The sequence below is a fragment of the Falco punctatus genome (assembly GCF_963210335.1).
Source record: "Falco punctatus genome assembly, chromosome: 2".
NCBI classification, from domain to species: domain Eukaryota; kingdom Metazoa; phylum Chordata; class Aves; order Falconiformes; family Falconidae; genus Falco; species Falco punctatus.
In genome coordinates this window covers 31,980,152-32,005,830 of record NC_137581.1, presented here as the reverse complement: position 1 = coordinate 32,005,830, position 25,679 = coordinate 31,980,152, and the positions used below count along the sequence as shown (strand labels likewise).

Sequence of the window (25,679 nt, the reverse complement as noted above, 5' to 3'; positions counted from 1 at the left end):
CTGCATGTCAGTCAGGGGCCCACTAGATGCTAGATCACCTGGAGGTCCCACCATCGAAAGAGACATAAGATTATCTATGCTATTCTACCCTTATAGTGTGCAATACATATATATATATATGTAGTGCGCTGAACTACCATTGTAGGTATAGGTATATAAGTATGGTTGGAAAAACCTGATGTATTCTAAAATGAAGTATAGGGGCTGCAATCATACTTTATTTTTTGGCCTATATATAAATACTTCTAATAAAGTAGAAAGCTTTTTTATTATTGAGCTGAGTACAGTCATGCTGAAATAAGTTATATTCAACATCACAAATTTTCAAGAACGTGTTGAGCTATCTCTTTGACAGCAGAAAGTGCTTCTAAGCAAGTAGGTTTAATTTCATGAGGAGGAAGCAAAAATCCGTAAGTTCCTGTGTCCCGAAGCTCAATGGTAAAGGAATATTTAATGCCAAGATCATAAGCCCAGTCATCTGACCCTCCAGGAGCTAAATCTGTGTGAGGAACGGAAAACAGGTAAGTTACCTGAAACCAGAACTTCGGTTCAAAAGCTGTCTTCTGATGCTAGCAAGGATACGCTGTCATGCCTACTGTTGCAGTAAAATCGTACTTACAAATTGTTTGTGCACCAGCACCAAGTTTGTAAGTTTTCATTGTTGTCCTCTTTATAGCTGTAGCTGCTTTCTTTGCCAGACTTTCCTGAAATTAAACAAAATATTAGTTTTATAGCCTTGTGATAATAGTTAATATGTATGGATTTACTTACACTGTATTCTGGATCTCTCATTTGTTAAATACACTTACAAAAAGGCTTTAGAAAATCCACAGAAGCTGGTTAAAATTTTCAGCGTATGTCCATGCTACCAATTGCATTTCTGCTATAACTAGATAAAAAATATAGATGGGACCGTACTACCACTTCAGGCAGCAAACTGTTGTCAAACCATTTGTTCCCACTTGTATTTTTCCTTTTCTACCACAGTATTTAAGTCACTGTTGATTGAGAAAAATGGCAGAAAAATATTTTCATTGAGGGAATTCTACTCTTAAGCCATGAGGAAGACTTAAATGCCTAGAATTAGTGCATCTCTTTCTGCCTTGTAGGGAAGGAGTCACAAATGCATTATTACTGTTCACTCCCAACTGCATTTTATTGCAGTATATAAAGCAGTTTGTTTCAGGAAATTAAACAGCATCTGAGACAGCGTAAGAATGTATGTTGTTTGGAGTTAGTTTGTTCTGTATTTACATTACTCAATTTTTTTTGTTTCTTCTGAACACACTGGCACTAGTTACCAATGGAGATGCTATACTGGACTGTCTGGGGTTTTGTCTAATTAAGTAGGATGTTTCCAATGTTTTAACTGTGTACTTCTTTACAGTCCTCTTATCTCTACAACATATGTTTCTTAAAACATTTTTTAAAATACGGTTTTTAAAAATAGAGTGTTAGGTAAAATGGGAGATACATGAAGTTGAAAAGCAGAAAAAATGGCAGCAGTGCATGCAAATGTCAATCCTGTATCTTTATAAATTCTCTTACTGCCTGCCCTTATGTCATGTAGCATATGAAGTGACCTGTCCACCTCAGACGTGCTGTCTTCCCATATGGCAAATCCTAAGCCTGCAAAGCTGCTTTCTGGTCTCCTTTACATGATTTCTACTCCTTTCTGCTAGGGAGGAGCTCTTGCTGCTAATAAAATAATGAATTGCTGCGGCACTTGGAGCTTAGGAAACGACAAAAGTGGGCTGGGAAGCCCAGGAGAGGGAATTCCTTGCTCTAGGGAATTTGATGGCTTTAAGTAAAACGAATATGACTGAGCTGTCCACCTACTCTGACAGCTTAAGGTAAGACTTACCAACTCATCATGGTCTTTGCTTTTGTCCATAGTGTAAGAATATGGAAACAATACCAACTGGGAGTAAGAGTGCATGGTTATGTAGGCTTTAATGATGTCCTTGTGATCTCTGATAAAACGAGCCACTGCCTTCACTTCAGGCTCAGACTCTGGGTAGGGTCCACAGTATATCTGGTGACATTCATAGGGAGATGCTCCTTCCCCTGTAACAAAAAAGCACACAGTGTTACTCCTTGACCACTTCCCTTCCACATTTCTGTTTGTCTAATGAAAGAGCAGAGTATGGTACTAATATGCAAGAAATCATGGACTCTGCCATGCTATGGAAAAAACTTGCGTATTGTAAAAATCGTTGTGAGCCTATTAGGGTTTCTCACCTACCTGAAAAAAATATGGAGAAGGTGAAGAAAAATAAATATTCAAAGACTGGATATAAAGTATTAGAGGAGAGGATGAATATGCTCCCTTTAAATTCATCAAGAAAAGACTGTGAGATCCCTTCTTAAAATCTAGAAGTACTACAGGAAAAAGGCAGTTCTAATCTCAGGGGGAAAGCAAACTGCCAATTGGAAGTTGAAGAAACGCAAATGAAAATGAAGGGTTTTAAGAATGAGGAAAACTAGGCACTGGAATAAGTTACCGAAAAGACAACTAGAATTCACCATTTTTGCTATCTTCAGAATAAGACCAAATAACTTTCTGGAAGCAGCTGGGTTCTTTAGTGTTAAATGTCAGCTTTTAATGTTTTAATAAATTTTGTAAGTTTTCCCCTTTGCTACTATCTGTAGTTTAAATGGTTATTTTATCCTTAAGTCTTATGCAGGAATAAAGCTCACTGAGTGCTTTAACACCCACAAGACTTTCTTCATCCACAGGCACTGGGAGACTTTAAGAGATGTCCGTCTTCCAGAAATCAATAATGCCAGTTACATCTGCAGAGTAGCAGCGCTGTAGAAGCAACACAAGGTATTATCATACGGTACAGGAGAGAAGGAAATGTCTTCTGGTGCCGGTGATACCTAGGGGAGATCTATAGCATGCCACAAAGTAGTGGGGAGCGTATCTGGACCCCAAAACAACTTAAAAGTTTTTGATAGATATATATTTTAGTTAATTAAAAGTTGCAAAGCTCTGTACAGGTGTATATGGGTGAAATGTAGCTGTGATAGACAGAAAAACTAGGTTTGTAGGTCATGTTACCTGGCTGTCAATGCTAAGAATAAACCTGTATTTTCATGCATTCAACTGTTGCACAGATACTGCAAGCCCCTTCTTAATATCAGTGGCTGAAAATACATCCTCATATGACCTACACCCTTGTGTGACACAGCAAAAGAAGCAGAAATAATATAATGAGGAGAGCACGCTGTGGGGGAGAAGTGTCAACAGAGACACTGACTCTGGGAAATGTAGGCTGGGGGGTCAGAAACAAGGGTAGTGAGGCAGAGAGGGCTGTGATATGTTTATGTTCTGGGATACATATATATGCCTTAATGCTTCTGAATTGAGGGAGATTTCACAGACGGTCCATGAAAATTCATACACATGAAAACAAACAATTCCTAGCATCTATGTGAAATCATGTGAAGGTGACAAAATGACAGTGTTAAATTTTACACTGTTCTGTTTTGCAGAGAAGTGAGTACTGTTCAAGGAAAAAGGCAATGAAGAATCTCTTGGCTGGCAGTCTTGGATGAATGTTCTGTCTGCTTTCCTATATTCTTGGTCGTACTCAGAACAGCCAACTAAGGAAATAATGTAGAAAACGTGGAGAAAAAAATTAAGTCTGGATTCCAGTGAAATTCAGTTCCACAGAGCAAATTCCAAGATTGCACATTGCTTTTAGTGGAGTAATTTTTCTTTTTAATGGTATAAAAGAAGAGCGTAAGGTATCACTGCATTTAGTATATTTTGCTCTTCATAGAAGATTGTTCATAAAGTTCATAGAGTTGCTATCTGAGCAGCTGAAGGGGAAGAACAAATAAACACAGCAGTACATTTCTAATTAAATACACAGATCTAAAACCTGGAATTTAGTGGTGGTACAAAGTATATTCACAAGAGCACTGAAGCCAGTGGACGTCTGAACATTTGACACCCCTGACTAAAACTCTTCACTGTTTAAAGGTAGGTGAGTAAAGATTAAATGGCATGTTTGCATGAATTTGTGGTCATTTCCCATGAACATAGTTGTGTTACTGTATTCAATTGGCACAGCTAGTAATAATTACAAGTGTTATAACGTGATAAAACTCCAGGTTGGTTCTTCTGAGGATCCTGTTGAATGCCTGGTGTTTCACACAGCTACAGCTGTGTGAAATAATGGAGATTCTGCAGTTAGTATGTTCTGGATCAAATCTGTTCAACCATTGCTATCAATGGCTAATGCATCTGAATCGGTATAAACAATATTTTTATGCTAATTAAGAAAAATATGACTTTTTTTCGGCATTTTACTGTCTGTATAATTAAGAAGTAGAAACCTAGGGAGATCCTTAGCAATCATCTGTTTAAGTTATTTTAAGCACCAGACTTTGGTGCCTAGGCTAATCTGTACAGTTTTTTCTCTCCAATGACCTTGCAAGGTGCTGAGGCTTCTCTTTCCTATGTTTTCAACCATGCCTAACTGAGGAGTGTAGCATGGCTGAAAACCAGTATGAATACTTCCCTAGTTACTCAATTAAGATGTTCTGGTTTTGCCTTGTAAGAATGTGTACATTTTGTCCAAAGGCTTACTTGGAAAGGAAGTACTTTCTAATCTACCTGCATTCTTCTGCTCTATGTAAACTAGAATAATTTCTCCTCTTCCAAAGTTGTTCACCACCCACCAAAAGTGCTTGACAAGTTGAATGCACCACGTTATATAACCTTGCCCTGAAACTATTGTCAGTCTTGTCCAAGTTCTGTCTTTATGACATATTTATACTGAATATCACTTTTAAATCTATGTATTTAGTCCTCATCTTCATAATTCTGTGCCTGAAAAAAGGTATATTTTTCTCTATATAATAGCCATGGATGGTAAGTAAATAACTTTATTCCCAGTTTAGCAATGGACTAAAATGGCTGAAAGTCATACAGGACATCACTGTCAGTAGTGAGTGAAGGCAGGTCTGATCTATATGGCAACATATTAGTTCTGCAGACTATTAAGTACTAATGTTCCTGCAGTTAAGTAAACATGATAGAGCCTTGACAAGGAACATTCAGAGCGAAAAAATCTTGGTTATCTAGGCATTACTGAAAAATGACTGAGGTGATTAGTTCATGCAACATGGTAGAGCATCTGCTCAACTGGATGGTGCAGTAGGCCTTGGGTGACATGGCAAGGGCCACCTCATCCCTCTTTCCTCCTCATCAACAGTCTGCACCAGGTGTGTCATGGTGTGATGCAGTGGATGGGTTCCAGGGTCCTGGTTCTCTCCTCTCTTGTCATCATGCTGAGAAGAGATTAGTCCCCAGTGTGGCACCTGGGGAGGAAAAATCCTGAGTCCCAACAAAAAGTGTCTCAAAATGGGGATGTGTTCACTGGTTCATAACAGATATTCAGGTGCATTTATCTGTATATCAACTTTGTGAAATGGTAAATGAAAAAAAATTCAAAATAAAGATTTTTAAAAGCTAAAAGTGAGGCAGGGGTACAATAGGAAGGAAATAATGTCATACCACACCAGCGTGCATCAAAATTCCTGTTCATGTCAGTACCGATGCACTTGCTGTTACCGTGTGATGAGCGGCTCTTTCTCCACAGCCGATTCTATGGAAAGAGTCACACAAGCCATGTTCAGGAGAAAAGCTGAGAAAAGCAATGCACCATCTCACTGGTTAGTTAAATGTGACTTCTCACTTGTGCCTCTACAGGTCACATGCCAATGAAGAGGCAAAACACCAAGGGAGATTATAAAACTACAATCTAATTGCCCGTGAGGCTGGCTGAGAAAAGGAGATGTTGAACAGGATAAGAAGTGGACATGTCTGGTCTGATTTCAATGGATTTGGACTGTGGAGGGAGGAGAGAAGACACACAGTTTGGCCAGGTATTTGAGTTTAGGAGTCCAAGTGCAATCTTTCTGTAGGCATTCCTGACAGCATGTGGAAAGTTGGAAATCTGGTGTACAGCTGTTGAGGTGTATCAATGTAGTTATCCAAATGTGAATCAAGCTGGGTTGAAGATCGAATTGAGTAAAAGAGTGGAGGAGATTTATCTTTTTGAAACTTGAGTGAAGGATCTGAAAATCAAAGAACATCTCAACAGCTGGGAATTTCCAACCAATAAATAAAATCCTTGGCAAAAGATACCTTCATTTATCTGAAACAAAAAGTACTCAGAGAACAGGGCTATATTGCAGGAGGAGGAAGTGAATTATTGGCTGTGCTCTATGTGATGCAGCACACTCTTCAGCTTGTGCTGGATTGTGCCATGTTTGTAACCTTGCTGCTGCAGGCTGGCACAGGCATTCCCTGACATCTGGAAGTATTAAAATCCCAGGATGAGGTTCTGTCATTTCCAAATGTGTTTCCAGCAGCTTGGAAGACACAAAAGTACAGTGGCTCAAATGCCAATTAGTTTCAGTATTTTTTGTATTTAAATAGGGCAGAGACGCAGAAATCCCAAGCACAGATTAAGAGTTTGGGGCGTGCAGTTCCATGATGGAAATGATGCCCTAAGCATGCACACTGATAGTTTCCATAAACAGCACATCAGTATGTTGCACAGCCTGTCACAAAAGCTGTACGTACAGAGGGATGGCTCCACGTGTACACGTAGCCGTCCACATTCACAACAGGCATGACGTAGAAATCAAAGTGCTCCAGAAGTCTTGTCATGGTCCGGTCTCTCTCACGCACATGGATTGCCTATAAAGCACAGGGGAAACTTAAAAACTTAAAAAGTTTTTGTAATAGTGGTTTTCTTACCTTCCTAGAAAGGCACCTGATAGCATATGTGAAATAATTGTGCAATTATCAGACCAGTCTACCTCTTGATAGAGGCAGGTCATGTCACAGAAATTGCTTAACAGCAAAGCAGCTCTTTGTTTAGAAGTGCCAGGGAAAGGGTAGGAATCAAACTGATACAGTCAATCAGATATACTGCAGTCTTTTAATGTTGGTCATGAAATAGAGTTGAAGCCTAATAATAGGAAGGTTTGAGTTTTTGCTGCTTGTATAAATGATAGGAACCCTCCCTGTCACCCCAAATGCCACAAAGGCAGCATAAAATAAAGCAAGACCAAAAATAGCAAGTAACATTTCCGACGGCTGCTGTATGTAACATTTTCTCTTCTGGTCGCATTGTAAGTTCAATGCACTCAGTAAGATCTACATTGCTAACTTTGCCTCACAGCCTATTTTGAAGGTGTTAGTGATACTAACCTGGTTGTTTGTCCACAACATGGGGGGGGGGGGGAATTTTAACCTAGATAAACAGGTTTGTTACTATTGGAATAGACTAAGTCCTTAATCATATCTTTTTTTTTTTTCTTTCTGCCTTACTTAAACCACCCTCTTTCATTTAAAATCCTTCCTAGTTTTCCTAAGGCAACGGACTTTCTCTGACTAAATGAGAAATGTCAATCTTTCTACAATCTTAATGACAAAATTAAATGATAAAGTGGACCCATTATAAAGAATGCCTAGCATTTGCTAGAGAGGGCTCATGATTTTAATGTGTGTGTGTGTGTGCAGATGTGTGTTAATGTTAGATTTTAAAACGTTACTTTGTGAATTGTTATAGAAATAAAATTTGAATTTAAAACACGTCAATTAGATCAAGGGGATGGAGAACCTAAATGTTCAGCTTGTTACTTCTGAAAAATGCTGCAGGGATGTGTCACTTGGAAAGTGGCAGCACAGCTGGTTATTATTTGGAACAGAATGAAAAGGGCAAATGCATTTCTCTCAGAGGGAACCTTGGAGGCTGGGATTATCAGTGGGTCACAAGTATATTCAGCTGTATCTGTTCCTAACTCCTTCAATTTCTTTTCAAATGTTATAGTCATTGAGGTTTTATAGTTGTGACTGAGGACAGAAATAAACACATTTATCATCATCATTATTATTATTATTGTTATCTTCACCATCATCATCCATAGTTCCATCATGGCCAAACCATAATTCATGTTTCAAGGACTCATCTATGTTGTTTCTCTGGCTATAGTACTGGTGATTGTGAAGTCTCCATCTCATCCAGCTTTTTTTTACTGTGAACTTTGCTTCTGTGAAAATGTAACAATAAATAATATCTCAGGATATTTACTGAGCAAGCTGGACAACCTTGTCTGAGACAGAAAGACCTTAGGAGCATTTTTCTGTTCTGTACTAGGAACTGGGCCATCAGCTGAGCATAATGAGTTGAGCAGAGATGCATTAAATTCAAAAAGATGGAGGTAACATATGTTAAAATCCAGGTGCAAAAAATGGGTGTTGTATCTTTCGGTGTACCTTTGTTCACTATGCTGAGCAGCGAAGATATTGAAGATACTAAAGATCAGATGTGACCATTGGTCTGTGGGAGCACATCAAGGCTGGTCAGGCTAAGCCCATACATACTACAGTTTGATCCCACCTACTTGATCCCCAGATTTACTAGTTTCCATGAACTGTTAGTATGTGTGTGGCTGGCAGTTATTGGTCATGTTCTGGAGGTCTGAAAGGAGGGTGTCTGTACAGGGGTACCTTCAGAAGAAGGTGACTTGTGTGACCTCATTCTCTGAATGAGGCAGATCCAGAAAAAAGCAGGAGCACAAATAGAAAATGCAGAGCAATAGCAGCAGGTGACTCATCACAGCAAGTGCTGTATAGAGATTGCTGGCGTGCATGCTGGTGTGGAACTATGCCATGCCTGGCACAGGCAAGTGTGGGGTACCTATTGCTCTAGGAAGGCACATAGGGAAGAGCCAAGGCTTGTAGGACATCTTGAGGTCACTCTGGGTGTCCTCTGATCTACTCCAGGCAGTGCCAGCTGCAGTAATATGAGCATGAGCCACCATGTGTTGTATGACCCAGAGTCAAGGTAATTGCTCAGATCCATGTGGCAGTTTAAACATATCCTTCGTAGATTACCAAATACTTGCTTTTCTTGCCATGCCCTCTGCATCCCTGACTGTTCATAATTATAAATGTCTCTTGAATTTGCTGTACATACTTCGGGGTTTATTTCATACTTGAGGATACATCTGAGCTCTTTTGCATTTGATCCATGTGACTTTCTGTCTCTCTGTCACACACATACACCGCACCCCCCTCCATCTAGTGACACACACATACATGCACATACACTGCTGTGTATGCAGCTTAGACACAAATCCCATGTGTTGGTGTTATGGAAGTAAATGGGTTAAGACTTTATGGAGCTCAGAGTGCAATTGGACAGAGAAGGTAAATGTCATAAAGATTTTTTGCTATGATTTGAAAACAGTAATCAGATGTGATTATCTACTCACATGGCCTATGAACCACAGGCAAAAAGCAGGAGAAATCCATTCTCTAGCATGGATACCACAGTCAATCCATATGGCACTTTTGGATTTTCCCTGGTTTTTAGAAAGCTAACAAAAGAGAATTTGTATTAAAATGACATTGCTGTAAAGTGTACCACATAAAAGTGAAAGTGAAAAGAGTAACCAAGATGGAAGAAGTATCTGTCTTCTAGGGAGGGCTTAGACTGATCCTGGGCCAGGATACTGTCTTACATTCACGTACAGTCAGAGAGCGCCACATTCAGACTGCCTGCAGCAAGCTCCTAACATAGACACCAAGACTACAGCAAGATCTGAGGTCAAGTAAGCAGATGGCCAACTCTGCAGGGCAACAAACTAGGTTGGCTTCATAGTCAACAGAGGAGGGTATCCACCATGCCAGTATTTCATGCCTTTGGATGATGGCCTAGATGTGATAGCTTCTTTGTGACCCAAAAAGGAACCTAATGTGGTCAAATGCCTTTGCAAAGGTGATGCACCTTACCAGAAGAAAGTAGGAAACTTCTAAAAACCAAAAAATCGCCATAGAAGTATAGATCTAAGAAAGTATTCTGGCCAAACCCAGTCTCACTTGCTTACGTTAGGACTTGGAAAGTTTTTGCATTTAAGTCACAGCTGTACCTTCAGAATATAAAGTGGTCGTTTTTCATATGATGATCCAATATATATTTTCTGGAGGAGGTCAGAATGGACTTTCACTGCTTCTTCCATCCAATGATATATCTGCAAGGATGAAGTTAATAAACAGATCTTCTCCCTATTGTTTTCCTTCATCCCTGAAAGTGGTCTAGACTTAAATTCATTCTTCCTCCCAAAATCCTGCCTCTTTAGCTGATGGGAAAGAAAAACTAGCAATTCAGCCCACTTACCACTTGGCCTGACTTTAATTTCTTTTAAAATAGTAAGGTAAGATACAGTCACAACACAGTCCAAGTATAGCCCTGAAATTCCTCTTTAGTTCTGTTTGGCTAAATTATTATTCATTTAATTTTAAAAATATTTATATGTTGTTTTGTGATTTCATTTTGCTTCTGTATTGACTGTACTTGAAGGGCAGTTCGAGGCAATACATGTATGAGAGATTTTGTCTGGTGCTTCATTCTTTCTCTATGAAGCCATTACAGTAAATACGTCTCCCAGTGGTTAAGCAGTACAATGACAATTATTTAAGTGTTGGTGATTTCTTTCCCTATCTCCGTTCTCAACCATAAGACAAATTTCACCCCTTGAATCTACAGAGGATTATAACAAAAATATCTTACTTCTTTCATTGAATGGTAGTGTTCATAATATGATGAAGAGCTGCGTGGGCTGAAGGTGTCATTGGTAGTCTGGTCTTCAATAAGTCCTCGAACATCTTCCACCAAGACTCTGAATAACAAAGAAAGAGCACAATCTCCTGTTAAATAAATGATGAACAACTTCACAGAAACATTCATGACAACAAATAAAAAATACGTACTTGTGTTGGATGGTCAGTTGTCTTAACTGAGCTTTTGTGCTATTTATGCTGGACTCCCTGACATAGAAATGGACGTCTCTGTCCTTCTTGATGTTTTCAACCACAACAGGTTGCCAGAGAATGACCTGCAAAGTTTTCAAAACCATTTTATTTTTTTTACTGAGGAAAGAAAAACTATTCTTACTAGTATTTAGTAAGTATTTTGAAAATAATCAAAGCATATGTTTTCAATTTAAAAGACCAATTGTAACAAGCAGTTTAGCGTTCCCTGTGTTGTGTTATAGCTTTCTGCTACTGCTGGAAATTAAACATGTATTTAAGAAGTGTTTATAATGACTTCTGCACATAAATTCATAAATCAAGAACAAAGACAGGAACATAACCTTTTCTGAGAGAGTATTTCTGGTATATGTTTAGCTGGTTATTATGTTACATGTTTTCAGGTCTGCTGAGAGTTATTTTCCCTGAGGGTATTTGGAGAATTAATGAAGATCAGACCCGTCTTTGTAGTTATTGTATTTGCTGATGACTTTGATCAGGGACGAAATAAATGCCAGAAGGGGTTTGAAATAAGTCAAGTTGAAGCAGCAGTACAGAGATTAGAAATGGGAGGAAAATAAGAAAATTAGATTCTTCTTGGTAAAATTAAATCTTTTTGCAATAATAAGATCAGAAGCCAACATATTCAATGCAGACTGAAACTTTAGAACCAGTAATACCAAAAGATCTAGGGGTAACAGTAAGCAGAAAATTAGGCATGAATTTACAATGTGAAAAAGGTCAACGTAGTTCCTGGATGCATTTTAAAAGGCATAGAGCATGGAGTGACCAGACAATAGGGTTTATTTTTTTCTTTTCTGGTGCAGTTGCACCAGGAATATTATACTCAGGGCATCATGTTTCCAGGCATGTATGAGCTGTCAACTGTTTACCTCATTAATTTCTCAGAGAACATGTCTGCAAAATCATACAGAAAACTCATCCATGCTTTTAATCAAGACTTTGGAACAATAAATGGTAAAACGTTTGGCCCCTGGATGTATTACTGCAATGTGCTATACAAAAGGCTGAGCTAGTCTCAGTGTAGCCTTCTCAGACATTATTGGTAGGGTAGCAACACATCAAACAGCATTGTTTGGAAAACCCATCCAAGGAGCAAGCTCAAGGCTTAGCTTGCCAGCGCTGCTTTCCCTGTTGTCCTGACTAGTTTGCTGTCTGCACTGGTGTGCAACAGTTCAGATTTAGTTTCTCTTTGGTGTAGGCATTTTTTGAATTGAGAGTAAGGAAAACTAAGGAACTCTGGATTGACACAGGTGAGGTGTCAGAGGAGCAATGAACGGGCGTAAATGGGAGACTTTGATAATGCATATATGGTTATTGGTCTCTTTACCCGTCATCAGCAATGGTCAATACTGCCCCAGGGCCACTACAAATAATTCTGTTGTAGGTGTGCACTGTCTGGGTCTTCTGATGGATACTACGTGCAATGTGTGTGCTGCAAGAACAAAGGATTTCCTTTGTTTCAAGTTTTTGCTTTCCAGCTTTTGCAGGAGTAGCACCTGTAATTAGCCTGATAATTCTTCTTGTAAGATGATAACTTTCAGTTGCTTCTTTTTTGCTAGATTGTAACCATTAAAATTTGTTGGGAGGTACTATTTGTGTCTTCCTGTTCCCTTTCCTATTCCTATTGCCCTTCATTTTCCCATTTCTTTTTATAACTTTCCCTTTTCTTTTTATAACTTGCCCAGTTTATAGCCATGAAAAAAATGGACAGTTTATAACCCTTGAAAAATGTTCAGTTCACATATTCATGGAAATGACTTGTGAATTTCTCTTTCTGCACTGAATGTGCTGCAGTTGTTCATGACTTCTTGGGGCTCCTGTGTACAAGAAAGTGAAGAATGATGGTGGTGAGGAAAAGATGGAGGAGGGGAGATTTGTTTTGGTACAGCAAAGGACATGGGTTATGTGAGTTGACTTGTGAAGGTGGAAAAGAGCAAGGAAGGTTATCGAGGTTTGTGAGAACTGAAGGGAAGGATCAGAAGATGCTAGTAGGGACAGCAGAGGAGTAGCAGGATTTTGGCGTGGGCATAAAATGAATAGGAGCCGAGAAAGACTGCCCAAAGGCACCATTAAAAGCTTGAAGTCATCTGAGACACATCCTGGTTCATCCTGTAAATTATGTTGGTCAAGGGAACGGTTACACCTTTGTCGCAGAGTGATGGCTTCATACTGGGAGAGTGTGGTTGAACAAATGTTTTTGAAGAGGGAGAGATTCCTCATTTAAATTAAATGCTCTATTATTTAGTGACAGATAGAAGCAATTAAAAAAAAAGTATTGCTTAAGAGATTCTTATTTTCTAAATGCTGCTTTAAGTAAAATGCCGCAAAAAATCAGTCCTGATCTTCAAAGCTGTGCATGTCATATAGGTCAAGATTGCATTGGTCTGAAGTGCTGAGGGTCCCTAGCAAATGTATTTCTACTTACTGTGTGTTGGTGCTTTGACAGTTTAGCAGTGTCTTAAAACACAAAATCAGTTGCAGAAATCTGAGCTCTGATACATGCACTACTATAACATTGTGAAGGAAGGGTCTTCTCATGTAAATCAGAAGGCAGCAGAGCAGTGAAAACCAAGCATTTGCTGAGTTGCTGTTTTAGAACAAGTGAATGAAAGTGGGCTAAATCTTTCTCTGTGGGGAGAAGCAGTATTAGTGCACTTGGGGGAGAATAATTTGTCCTAGAGACCGGAGAGACAGAAGGATCTGTGTACCTCAGTTGTGTTCAGTAAATCCTGAAGGGCTTCAACCTGTTCGTCTGTTTGTGGGCGAGCACACAAAACTTCATCCCTGAAAACCAAGGGTATTTAGGTAAAGCACAGGTACTTGGAACTACTCTAGGTCATGCAAAAATAGAGAAGGCTTTTCTTGTCTTCCCTGGCTTGGCTGCCATGAACTCAAAGAAGATTCAATAATGAAGATGCTGAGCCCCATTCCAGCCTTTGCTTCTGCCAATCGGTAAAATCCATAAAAGACATGATGCAGGGCTTCGTTAGCCAGTATCTACTGCTGAACTCTGAAACTGCTCCTGGGAGCTGGCACCAGACGGCAGCGACCAGCCCCAGCTAATCTGGAGTGCAGCAGCACCTGTGGAAAACTAGCCGAGACCAAGACGACAGCTCTCCTGTTCTCCCCCGAGTTCTTGGTTTCAGTCACTGTTCAGCAGAGGCATAAGTCCTCCCAGTCTGGGAAAAGCCCTCCCAGTTTGGCAAAAGCCAAACATGGTAGTTTGTAGAGGTGCAGAGGCTGCTACCATCATTATTCCTACTCCAGTCCAGTTTTTCTGATCTCCTCATTTCTGTCCTCCTGCCAGGTATGGTTTCCGTTGGTCTGTACCACTGTCCTCCCCCTCTGCTGGGTAACTAATACTCCCCTTCTACTTGAAACCCATGGTCTGGACATACTGTACACGAGATGGTGCTTCCCAGCTACTCCATGCCTGACCCCACCATCAGTGACAGAAGTGAAATTAGCTTTCTGGAAAGAAAAAATACCACTTTGCATTGTAAATCCAGCCTCGATCTTCAGTGCCCTGCAAGCCACGTAGTTCAAAATTGCATTGAATTAATATGAATTAAAATAATTTGTGTTTGTAGAAGGAGGAGACTCAGGGGAATGTCAGACCTCTATTTCCATTTTCTGGGTTGGGGTGGCTTTTGGCCCTCCCATCATGTGGAGTTCGTGGCAGTGCGTAAACCAGACACTGTGGAAGTCCCTGCCAGCCCTGTCTGCAAACACTGAAAAGAAAACAGGCAGAGCCCTCAAAAGTAGTGTTTTCAAGCTGTATACCATGATTGTCATAACTTGTTGTTGTGACTGATTTCAAGCAAAGACCTGACAGCATCTGGCAACCAGGTGATTCATCTTTTCTACTTTTAGCCCAGCTCCAAGCAATCACTGTTGTTTCTCATGCAGAACCAACAATATGCCAGCCCTATTTTTGCCTCCACCATCATTTGACAAAGCATCAAAAAGTCATTAGGGATAGGCATAGCTGGCAGTTTGCCTATTTCTTTAGGCAAGTGCACTCCAAAGTGTGTGTTTGGGGCTACTTTAAAAATGAATTCATCTTCCTGTATCTGGGGAAGTCTTTTCACAGGGGAGACTAGAAAAGGGCTTCTGCATCTGGTTTCGTCCTATGATTCCCACAGCCTGAGAGTACCATAATGAGGAAGCTGGTATATAATTGTACCGCACCATTTGTTGCACAAATATTTCAGGTGAGTGTGGTAAGTGCTGGACAGGTGGTAACTAGCAGCAGTTCCTCTATAGCTTGTGTTGGTAGGACCTGAATACACTGAACAAACTGATCCAATGTCTGCCCTTGCTCTTGTAGTCATGTTTAACATGGGGAGTATTAACAGACAAAATTGTAGTCGTTAGGCTTCTCAGTTCCTCTGCTTTGATTTGGCATTATACCCCCTTTCATCTGTCTTCTGCCCCAGCCCTGTTAGAAAACACCCAGACAAAAGCTCTAGTTACTGCCTTTATACCAACCTCAGAAACAGCCCTCCACCCCAGCTTCCTTGCCCTGCCTGCTGCTCTGGTACAGCTGGACTTGAACACGCCTCTTTTCTTTCACTTTCTGCCCTTGTGCCCAGCTTCCCTGGTTGCTCTTGGAGTTTGTCCTTAAAGTGATCCCTCTCGTTCCCCTCCTCCAGCTTTCTGCCGGGGTTCCACTGGAGTCTATCGCTGTTCCCCATCTCTTTTTCCTCTCCCTTTTACTTCTGGGTAAATAGAAGTCCAGCTGCTGTCTCCACACTACAATGTTCAGGTCTTATCTGTAGCTAAGACAAAGAGAGTGGCATGCATTACAGTTCATTTTGGATGGTTCTGGTATCTTCACCTGAGCTAGTCACTCTCTTAATAAAAAAACCAGGCACTTTCCAGGCCCAGTTAACCTGAGCTGATTTAGGTGTGTGTGCTGGAGTGGAATGTATTATAACCTAAATACACATCTTTTTCTCCACTAGCTGTACAGGAAGGTGAAGAGACTTGCTTCCATGCAGAACTGCGTAGAAATCCCATACAGTCGGATGAATCCCACCCAGGGGCCCTGGACACCATCTCACAGGTTGACTTAAATTAGTGCCGGCTCTCAGCAGGCATTTCTGTGTCTTCATCCCTCCTTGCCACTGTGTTCCTCAGTCACTAGGAAGGCTGTCAGCATCACATGTCACACAGGCCCTCAGAAACAAGGCATCAGCATGGATGTGTCTCTCTGTCCTCATAGCCTGGCTTGGTTTAAACCTTTCGCTTGTTCTTTCTGACTAACATCACCTGGGGAGAGGCCTCCTTACTTGTCTCCAGCTGAATGCCTTGCTCTGGCTCTAGCAGGTAGTGTTACTAAAGGAGTGCTGCCAGCATTGCCTCCTGTTCTGGTCCATGTAAGCTCTTTGTCTGCCTGGAGCACAGATGTCCGCTGTGGGCTCTCTTTCTTCCCACCTTTCTTTGGCTCTCAAACAGCCTCCAGCCTTGCCCTTTCCCTACAAGCGATCTAGGTGCCTTTCCAGTGTTATTGGCTCCTTCACAAGTCTCACAATGTTCGGTATTTTCTTAGACGTCCAGATGCAGTAATCACACTATGACCTTGCAAAGGGAAGCTTTAATACATGACCACTAAATCCTCCAACAGCCTTCAGATAAAAGTAAAAAGTCAGATATAATGTATCACCTTTAAAATCTCATTATTTTAGCTCATAACTGGGGCTGAGAGGGTTAGACTCATGCTTTCCAGTGGGAAATGCCATATACTTCTGTAAGGGTCAGATAGTCAGTGTTTTATTTAAACACAAAATAAATGAACCTTCAAGCAGCACAGAGCAGTACTGCTTCACTGAATTCACCTAAAAAGATGTTTAACTGTCCCCCTACTGTAACCCTCACACCGCCATAGCAACCTACTATAAAATGCGACTGCAAAACAAACAGATCAAAGATTCTCTTTTTAAGACGTGAACTCAGTGGTGTTCACCTGTCACAGGTCTGCTGCTGGTGTGTGATGTGGAGTCATGGAAGAGCTGTGAGACATAATTCACTATTATTTATGTAGGTATTTCAGTCCTGGGAGGAGGTTGTTCAGCTTGCTTGATACCAAAACAGGAGGGGCTTATCCTTTTAGTTGTAGCTATTAAAACATTTCAGGTTTTTAAACCAGCTGTACATGTGGAAAATAAAAGCACTTTGCCTGTCTTCATCTCTGACATACGTTCTCATGCTTTAAGAAAGCATTTGGTTTCAGGGCATTTCTGAAGTTTATCAATAGGTAACAATAAAGCTGCTTCTGAAACATTGTACAAATGCAAAATGGTTATTCAAAAATGATTTATGACTGGAAAAACAATCATAAAAGCTGCTTTAGAAAGAAAACAGATTGTTAGCACTTTCTGAAATGGTTTCTCTTTCTACCTCAAGAAGTAATTCATTTAAGATCTTGTTTTAAGCCAAATGAAGCAAATTATTTTTTCCCATTAAGTTTCAGAATGCCCTTTATTGGCATTCAAAAGCACTGAATGAACAGAATTGATTTGCACTTAGACCGAAAAGAATAGTTTTAATATGATTAAAAACATAGGATTTATGGATGCAAAGAAGACTTGGAGTAATTTCATTTCCTCCACCATCTATATGTTAAATTGAACCACATATCCAATTACAAGAGCAATAAATAAATGTCAGCCTTTGCCAAATGTTTTCTTATGCATCTTGGAGTTCTTTTGCCTCAATACTTTCCCTGTCCCACACACCACCCACTAAAAGCCCAGTAGCACCAGCAGATACTTACTGTGCAAAACTGAAGAAGACACGCTTCTCTGGAATCCAGTTAAATAGGGTAAAAAAGAGCAGGTAAAACCTCATCTTCATGGCATCCACAGTGAAACAAAATGCAATTGAAAAACTGAGGGTTCAGGACCCACATTATTGATTTCAAAAATGTTATTTAAAGAGTAGTTAAAATTTAATACTGTCTCTCACCTCAACTCCAAACTCCCGGTGGCTAAGTCAATATGACAGAGCTCCCTGGGGAGGTCCTGCTTATATTGATGTCATCCATGTAGGAAAGGATAAAAGTACATTTTGGACATTTTCATGTTGACAAGTCACTTTGTAATCTCAGCCTTTGTGTCATTTCATTGTGGCTACGAACTGCAGACATAAGAAAGAACACCACATGCAAAGTTTTTCTTTGATCCTCTAATAAATACAGAGGTCCAGCTCTGCGTTCAGCACTCCTGTAGCACATCACAACTAAGCATGAAGCAGGGTGAGAGGAGTGAGATTGAGGTTATTAAGTCCAAATGGAAAAATCCTGAGCAGGAAAGCTTATTTTGCTGGCATTTGCTAGCAGAGAAAACAAGGTGCAAGTGGGACATGATACCTACTGTTTAGGGCCATTCCTCTAGTTCAGGATGAGCACATCAACTGGGTGTCTGTCATCCGTAGCTGGCCTCTACCTCTTTGGTTAACACTGAATCCATCCAAGGATTTCAGATTGCTTGTGCTGCTCCGTGTCCTCTTTTCTGTGATGTTTTTACATCCATGTATTTTCCATATATCATGTTGGATTAGCTTTTTGAGAAAAAAGTACCAGTGACTCTTCATCTCATTATTATTAATTTTGGCATGCCCCAAGATTTGCCTCCCATATTCCTATCCAGAGTTGTTCAGACAGGACATGCCGAAAAGCTGAATGAATTTGACATGTCCAGAATAGATCATCTCCATCTGCATTCTGTGCCTGAACAGTAAATGCAACTCAGCTAGCTTGTTGTCATGGTAGAAGTCCTCTTCTTCCATGCACCAACATACCAATTCCAGGCATGACACTGGTTAGAGAACACCCCAATGGCAGCCTTACGTGTGGGAGAACTGCTCACTTACATCTCCACCATCAGATCCACCCACATTTTAGCTCTTGGCTGACCCTGTTGTATAGGTGCAGAATGATAAAACCATACCTGCTGTCTGATATAGAAGGTTTTTTTGGGTGAGTAGTGCCCAGAAACACAACATGGTTTTCTTCCAGAGGTAATTCATTCCAGAGGAGGATCGAGGAGTAAATCGATGTAAGCACAATGGGGGCACCAGGGAGCCGAGACCTGGACATGAATGGGGGAAATAAATTATTTGATGCTGTAGGGTGTAGCTTAGGTTTATAGCTATAGAACTGGGTGAAAAATGCCTGGAGACAAGCCCTGGAGCAGAAGTTAAGTAACATGGACTAGGCCATATCCACCAACCTCATCTAAAACAGCTCTGAAGTGGTCTGGATCAGAGCCAGTGCTTCAGTTAGGCAGGCAATCAGGTCTTCAGAGCTCAAATTCAGTCCTGGCTTTTTTTTTAATTTTTTTTTTTTATTTAGGAGGGCAGACCTGCCCTAAGAACCTGACAGCTAAGTTTTGGGTGGCTGAGGTCAGCAGAGGTGAATCATGCTCCCCAGTGAGTACCCTTGGGGTTAATGTCTCTGTGAAAATACACCAACACTGAAAATACCCAACCTAGAGTTTAGCACAAACCAGATACCAAAGAGAAAGAAAGAGGCTCATGGGAAGCCAAACCACTGATACCTTATCTAGATTTTGTAGCTCCTATTTATCTTTTCTAGATGTTGTTCAAACAAATAGGAAGTTGTGGTGAGGTACAGAGGCTGTTCCCGGCAGCGCTCCCAACAGGGGTTGATTTTTAAACCAGTGGTTCAGACGCTCTTCCCTCACGTAGGCAAAAGGAAGCTGCCAACAGAGGATGAAATGCAGGAGGCAGAACTTGGTCACCCAGGCACACTTTTCATCTGGAGATGTCTGATGCACAGATACAAATTTAAAGAATAATTGGATCTACTGAGATAGGTGTAACAGAGGAGATGGAAAAGCTGATGGAGGGGGGTTGCTGGTAACAAAGGAAAGAAAAGGATCATATTTCTCTATGTCTTAAAGTGTTAATTAAGTGGGAAAAGGGAACACTTCTTGCTATCTACCTGAGAAGGATGTTTTGGACAAATGGTAGGTGTCAGACACTTTTGCATGTTGATTGTTTTTCCTGTGAGTTCTCTGGCTTGTTGCAAAGAGATGGTTCACACGCTGTTTTCTACTTGCTTTTTGGTTTCTGGTATGCACTGGAAATATCTCACACACACACAAAGAAAAAAGGAAAAAATGAGTGTTTGAGGAAACTAAAGGCACTAGAGGAAATTCTGAGGGAAGGAAAAACCAGAGTCTTGTGGCGGTTAATGCACTGCACAGCTTAAAACACAATAAATGGAAAAGTAAATGTAGGATGGAAGGTCAAAAAAAAACCCAAAAAGTAAAATGGAAGATGTGACTGACCAGGAGGCAAAAATTTATAACCCCATGCCTCTTGCTTGTCTGAAAGCCTCAGAGATCTTGCGACCCAAGGGAGCACAAAACCCCATTGCCTCTCAGATGTGTGCTGGACATTGCTTATTTGGATCAATGGTCTTTTTGCTTTTTTTCCCTTCCATTAGTATTTAAATAATGCAGATGACATCCTCCTCACTGTCTTTGCTCACTGTTCTTGCATGACTAAATGGCAGCTCCATACCCACTGCAGCCCCTAGCTCCGTCCCAGCACCACCACCCCACCACCAGCAGCCAAATTGTTTGAATCTGGGTGCCTAGAATGAAGTTCCTTGTCAGTAAGCACCTCCATAAAGAGGGCTGATTTTTGAAAGCACGGAGGTTCCCATTTGAAAGATATTTGTGCTGTGACACACACCACACACAAAGACAAGTTCTGTGGCAGTTCAGTGTCTGATTTCCTTTCCTAACATGATATATTTATACTGTGTTGCTGTGGTTTGCTATAATGAGCAACCAGCTATACACTGATTACCTCGATGCCCTGTGAGCTGCTGAGGAGCACTCTAGCTGTGTTCAGGCAGAATATCAGTAAAAAAGCCTGCTGACATAATAGAAAGGGATGGGTATGTATTTAGACCCCATCCTTAAGCATTAACTTCCCTGCTTCCACCCAGCTGCTAGGGGTTATCATTTGTCCTTTGGCTTATGTTGACATTCCCCCTATCTGCTCCTCTTACCTGCTTAGGAAGAGAGAATCATCTCCTCCAGTGTTAGCCCTTCCCCATGCAGACCACTGTACCTGAGCAAGCCACCTCGTGTCACTTGCGTAGGCGCTGCAGAGAGGTGAGCACTTTTGGGGAGCAATTAATCCATGACCTCCTGTAGACATCTCAGAGGGTAATGAAATGCCTAGTCCTGTTCATGGCCAGCAGAACTGGGGGTGACTCGCTTGGAGGTAGGAGGCTGCATTTGTTCCAGTGAATCCCATGCGTTCTGTTTATCTCCCTCCATCAGCTTGGACACTTCAGGTCTGTGTTATGGTTAGAAGCAGTAAGCAGTGTTCTGGGCTACAAAAGTCATAAATTAAGATATACTTGCTCTACCTACAACAGTAAATTGTTTATTAGCCTTCAAGAATTTCTGAAAACCTGGAAAGTATTTCCTAGATAAACTGGAAAGAAAAACGAGGTCTTAAATATTGTGAATGGCAGCTATAAAAACAATTGAGTTATTAAAAATGTTTCATTTTGATAATTTCAGCTGTTGTTTGATTTTTAGTCAATTTCAAGGCTTTTTCATGTTTCTATTGAAAATTAGCTTGCATTTCTATGCTCTTTTTTTTAAGACCTGGAGGAAATAGCATTGAATTTAAGTACTGTTGCAAGAGGAGATTTCAGCCATTTGAAAACTTTCTTGAACGAATATATTTTTCTCTCAATGGGAAATTCATCAGAACTGATCCTTTCCAGCAACCCTTTTTGCTTTTGATGAATCAGCATTCCCTGACAAAGAGCTACTTGATCAAAAATTCTGGCTGAGTTCAAAGGGTTTTCTGCACCTGGATTAATTATTCCTTCTACGCTGTGTATGGGCTATGCTAAACTGGTGCCTGCAAGTGTTACCGTAGCAGATGTGACCAGAAGCCTTGCAGTAATGGGGGACAGTTTGATCTGTGTTGGTTTCTGTTAAATTTTAGAGTAGCTTTGGGACATGCACGGGCTTTTATTTAAAAAGGGGTGATCAGGTCCTAGTTTTCAGAGCAGATAATTTACAAAGTAGTCTCTTGATTTCTTTGTTGAAAACTACACGTGTGGGAATTAGGACTGGCAGTATATAAAGCCTCCTGGTGCCATTACTATATTGCTTTTAAAACTGTAATCACACTTTAAAGGCAATTCTAAAGAGATATTTCCACTCTTCTGGCTGAAACTGCTGTGTCTCCCCTCCCTCTCCACATTCACATATGGTAAGTAACACCAGTGTCCTCTGGGCTCTGCATAGGTGTTGTACCTCACCCAGACCAGGCTCTGGCATATATTTGCGTGGTGGTTTGAGATCTCAGTGCCCAAAAAGGTGGCAATTGAAGGGGCCAGGCACCCATGTCCCAGCTAACTCAGGGTATCTATCATTGCTCAAGCACCCTCTGCATCAGCATAGACTGAGATGCTGGGCTGGCCATTGTGCTGGGCTCCTGTAGCTGCTCTTGCTGGTGAAGGAGATCCAGACCACAGAAATTTGTCAGATAAAACAAGTCAAAGGAAGAACTGCTTGAACTCCTGCAGCCAGATGGTCTCAAGCAGCTGCAGCAGCGACACCAAGTAATCCCCCGTGACTCCCATCCATGGCACCCTTGTTTTTCAGCAAGTGTTACGAGATTTCCTCTAAGCTCAACCAGCAGTTAAGTGTGGCTATGCTCTTTGATCCTGGGGCTTGCACAGTGTCCAGCAGCAAGATTTTAAATAACAAGCCTCATCCTGCATCAGGATTCTCAGATCTGCATATGCCGGAGCCCATGCTAGGCTGGTACTGTCTGTAACAGCAAACCTGTTAATGAGCACACAGAAAGGGCAGGAGGAGGGGAGGTCAGCTGTTAGCAGCCCCATCCCTCAGATCCTTTTCCCTGTTTGAGATTAGCATATTCTGCTATTGTCTTGATCCTCCAGAATCCTCTTGTTTCCAGTTATTCAGCAACGAGTCCCTCCAAGGATGGGTAATCACACCAATGGATCCATGCGACTGAAGCAGAACACAAAAGTCACGTGAGCCTGTGCTGTCCTCCTTGGTTCCTTAAATTCAGATTCAAATGCAAAATTAATCTCCTGAAAAATATTTACAGGCTCTTGCCCTTTTATGTGTGTGTTATCGCTACTGATGAGGCCAAAGGTAGCCAGATAGCATCCTTCCTACATGAGACAAAAGATGACTAAAATCTAACTAAACTCTGATCCCTGATGCCTGCGTTGCGATACAGCTGAGTGCCATTGCTCATGAACCACACAAGGATGCAATTAGTTTAACAGCTCTTTATTATGAATGCGGCAGAGCAGAATTAGAACTCAATTTACAAGTCTCCCTTTCAAACCCATTCAGCCGTTAAGGCCGCATCATGTTTCAGTTTTCCAAGGCATATAATTGATAAATGATTTCTCCCTGCACACCTCAGCTCCTCATCTTTATTCATGAACCAATTAATCTCCGTAGGACACTGTGATCATTTACATACATGGCCAATGTCACCAACCTCTGTCATTTCATTCTGGAAACAATTTTGCAGCCTGTGAAACCACCAGGAGGGGAAAATCTGAACTATGTCTAAATTTCTTTGGTTCTGTCATTTCTCCCTCATGTCATTCCCAAGTATAAAAATCAGATGCTACCTGTGCTAGAAAATGGGTTAACCTGGGAGGAAACAGACCTCTTATCCCCGGGTGAGTGCTGTACAAGCAGTATGTTTCAGTCGTGGCAGACAGGTGTGAGCAGAGCTGAAAATACATGTTCACTTCATGATTTTGAGTACTCAGTTATGCCAACCTACTTTATTCATTTTTTATTCTACTCTCCTTGCTGTTCAGCTTTCCAGGGTCAGCAGAGAGAAATATGCTGTAGTGTACATGCTGTTTTGAGGAGGTGAGGATGTGTCTGTACTGGTTAAAAACTTTCCTCTTGAGCTCTGTTTCCTGAAGGTTTATTATCGACTCCCACCCAAACAACATGTTGTCCAAGTGAGTCATGTTTTCTTATTGCCAGTAGATAGGATTTTTGTGCCAGTATCTTAACAAGGAGCACTCGCAAAGCAAGTTCAACTCTGTTAAACAAAGAATATCAAAGGGGGGCACAGGAGCACTCCAGGCACAGCTACTGAGCACTTGAGAAAGGTGCTCCGAGTACCACCTACAGAGAGCATATTTCAGCTAAGGTGCAAGGGAGTGGATGCACACCAGTCCCCCTCCCTGTTTACATAGGTTTGTATGTACACATCAGGAATGCAGTTAGCCCTGGAGCAGTGATGAGTTCTGCCTGTCTCTGGGTGTGTCAGCAGTATCTGCTGCTCTTCTCTGCACTGCTTGCACTTGCTCATACTGCTTGCATGGCATCTGGCAGAGGTTGGAAGAGTGGGCCCTTTCTTTGGGCTTTTGGAGGATGCCAGGACCTCTTTGAGGCTGCTGGTGAAGAGAAGCTCCATGGAGCAAAGCTCCTGCCGTCTTTCATTCAACTGTCTTGGCTGGTGTGGTCCCAGCCTGAGAGGCGCATCTCACTCAGCCCATGCTGACCATCAGTCTGCACAAGCGGATTCATTTAGTTGTATGGCTGCTGCTGCCCAGGACTGTGTGACTGCTCTGGCAGCTGAGAGCATCTGTGCTGAAAGCTTCTGCAGTCTGCATCTAAGGATCATGCTCTGACAGCCCTGTGATTCCTGTTTGGGGTATCATTTCCAAACCTTTAGGAGATCACTGCAAGATACAGGGTCTGTCACAGAGAACACTGTCATGGTGCTGGGTATCCCTCTGCCCAGAGCCTGTATGAGAAGTGCGGAGTAAAATGACCGTAGTAGAATTTGTTCCTTTACTAAGCTAAAAGCTTCTGAGTGCTCCCTAATGGATGCCAGTAGGTCAGCAGAGGCTGAACCTGTGTTAGTAGGTTGCTCCCACATGTTGCAAAGCTTGGCAAGCCAAGGAGGTTTCTGACAGTACAGGTCCCAGTAGCACTGTTCACAGCCTCTAAGGTGAGTAGAACCTATGTTCCAAGAAGTTGGCTCCAACAGTGAATTTGAGAAGTTTCCAGAGACATTTGACTGTTCTGCAGGGTCTGATCAGCACATGGGCAGCATTGCCCCATGTTGGTCTGAGGATTGTGACTGAAGCGTTACGGGGCACTGCAGCCACATTTCTCTAACGTGAAATGTAATTTGACAGGGCAGCAAGCAGTGGAGGCAGGGCTGGTGGTGAGGGCCTGCATCCCTCCTGAGAGATCTCGATTACTTTTCACTGATAGAATGATATCATTATTTAGATTGGAAAAGACTGTTAAGATCATCAAGTCCAACTGTTAACCCAGGACTGCCAAAACCCAGGACTGATGTGGCTGACTGAGCCTTTCACTGCCATGTTACTTAACCACAGGACTGTTTTACCAGCACACAAGCAGGTGCAGGTCTTGAGGAGGAAGACATGGAGAGGTTGATGCACCTAAGGTTTATCCGCCACCTCTCAGACATGCAGGGTGTTCTGCTCCAGGGCTGCAAAATCAAGGGAGGACATGTTACTCAGGGGCTGGTCAGAAGACATCTGCTCACATCAGTGACAAACTGACACGTGCTCTGAGGTGTCTGGTTTTCTTGACTGCAGTGAAGAGCCAGGACATATTTGTAGGCTGCCAGATGTGCCTGGCAGTGGGACATGGCTTTTCTGCCTGTGTGAATCAAAGCATCATCGTGCATGTCAATCACCTGCTAGGAGATATCCCAAGTGGATGTGTGGGTTCCTCTGCATGCTTTGTGTGTT

The 25,679-nt window shown here is 41.6% G+C and overlaps 1 protein-coding gene and 1 long non-coding RNA gene across 4 annotated transcripts; one reads left to right on the top strand and one right to left on the bottom strand.

The window, feature by feature from the left end:
- The first annotated feature begins 394 nt into the window (after positions 1-394).
- On the top strand, positions 395-10,816 carry LOC308059043. 3 transcript variants are annotated; one of them, XR_013926099.1, is made up of 5 exons: positions 395-521; positions 2,740-2,830; positions 3,499-3,991; positions 5,726-5,901; positions 10,624-10,816. It is a non-coding gene; the product is annotated as an uncharacterized lncRNA (long non-coding RNA). The 3 variants fall into 3 exon arrangements; XR_013926100.1 differs by lacking the exon at positions 10,624-10,816 and having other exon boundaries at positions 5,726-6,611; XR_013926101.1 differs by lacking the exon at positions 10,624-10,816 and having other exon boundaries at positions 402-521; positions 2,723-2,830; positions 5,726-6,611.
- On the bottom strand, positions 520-6,746 carry CPB2 (carboxypeptidase B2). The gene is made up of 4 exons (XM_080375838.1): positions 6,605-6,746; positions 5,531-5,621; positions 1,865-2,067; positions 520-704 (listed from the first exon to the last, which is right to left on the bottom strand). The coding sequence occupies exons 1-4, from the start codon at positions 6,689-6,691 to the stop codon at positions 570-572; spliced, it is 516 nt and encodes a 171-aa protein (XP_080231964.1). The 5' UTR covers positions 6,692-6,746; the 3' UTR covers positions 520-569.
- Positions 10,817-25,679: the final 14,863 nt, after the last annotated feature.

Bases quoted from the DNA above. Each gene is read 5' to 3' on its own strand.
- CPB2 (XM_080375838.1), bottom strand. From the start codon at position 6,691: ATGACAAGACTTCTGGAGCACTTTGATTTCTACGTCATGCCTGTTGTG. The intron at 5,622-6,604 runs GTACGTACAGCT...CTCTTTCCATAG, and splicing joins ACACGTGGAGCCATCCCTCT to AATCGGCTGTGGAGAAAGAG. The intron at 2,068-5,530 runs GTATGACATTAT...TTTTTGTTACAG, and splicing joins TTTTGATGCACGCTGGTGTG to GGGAAGGAGCATCTCCCTAT.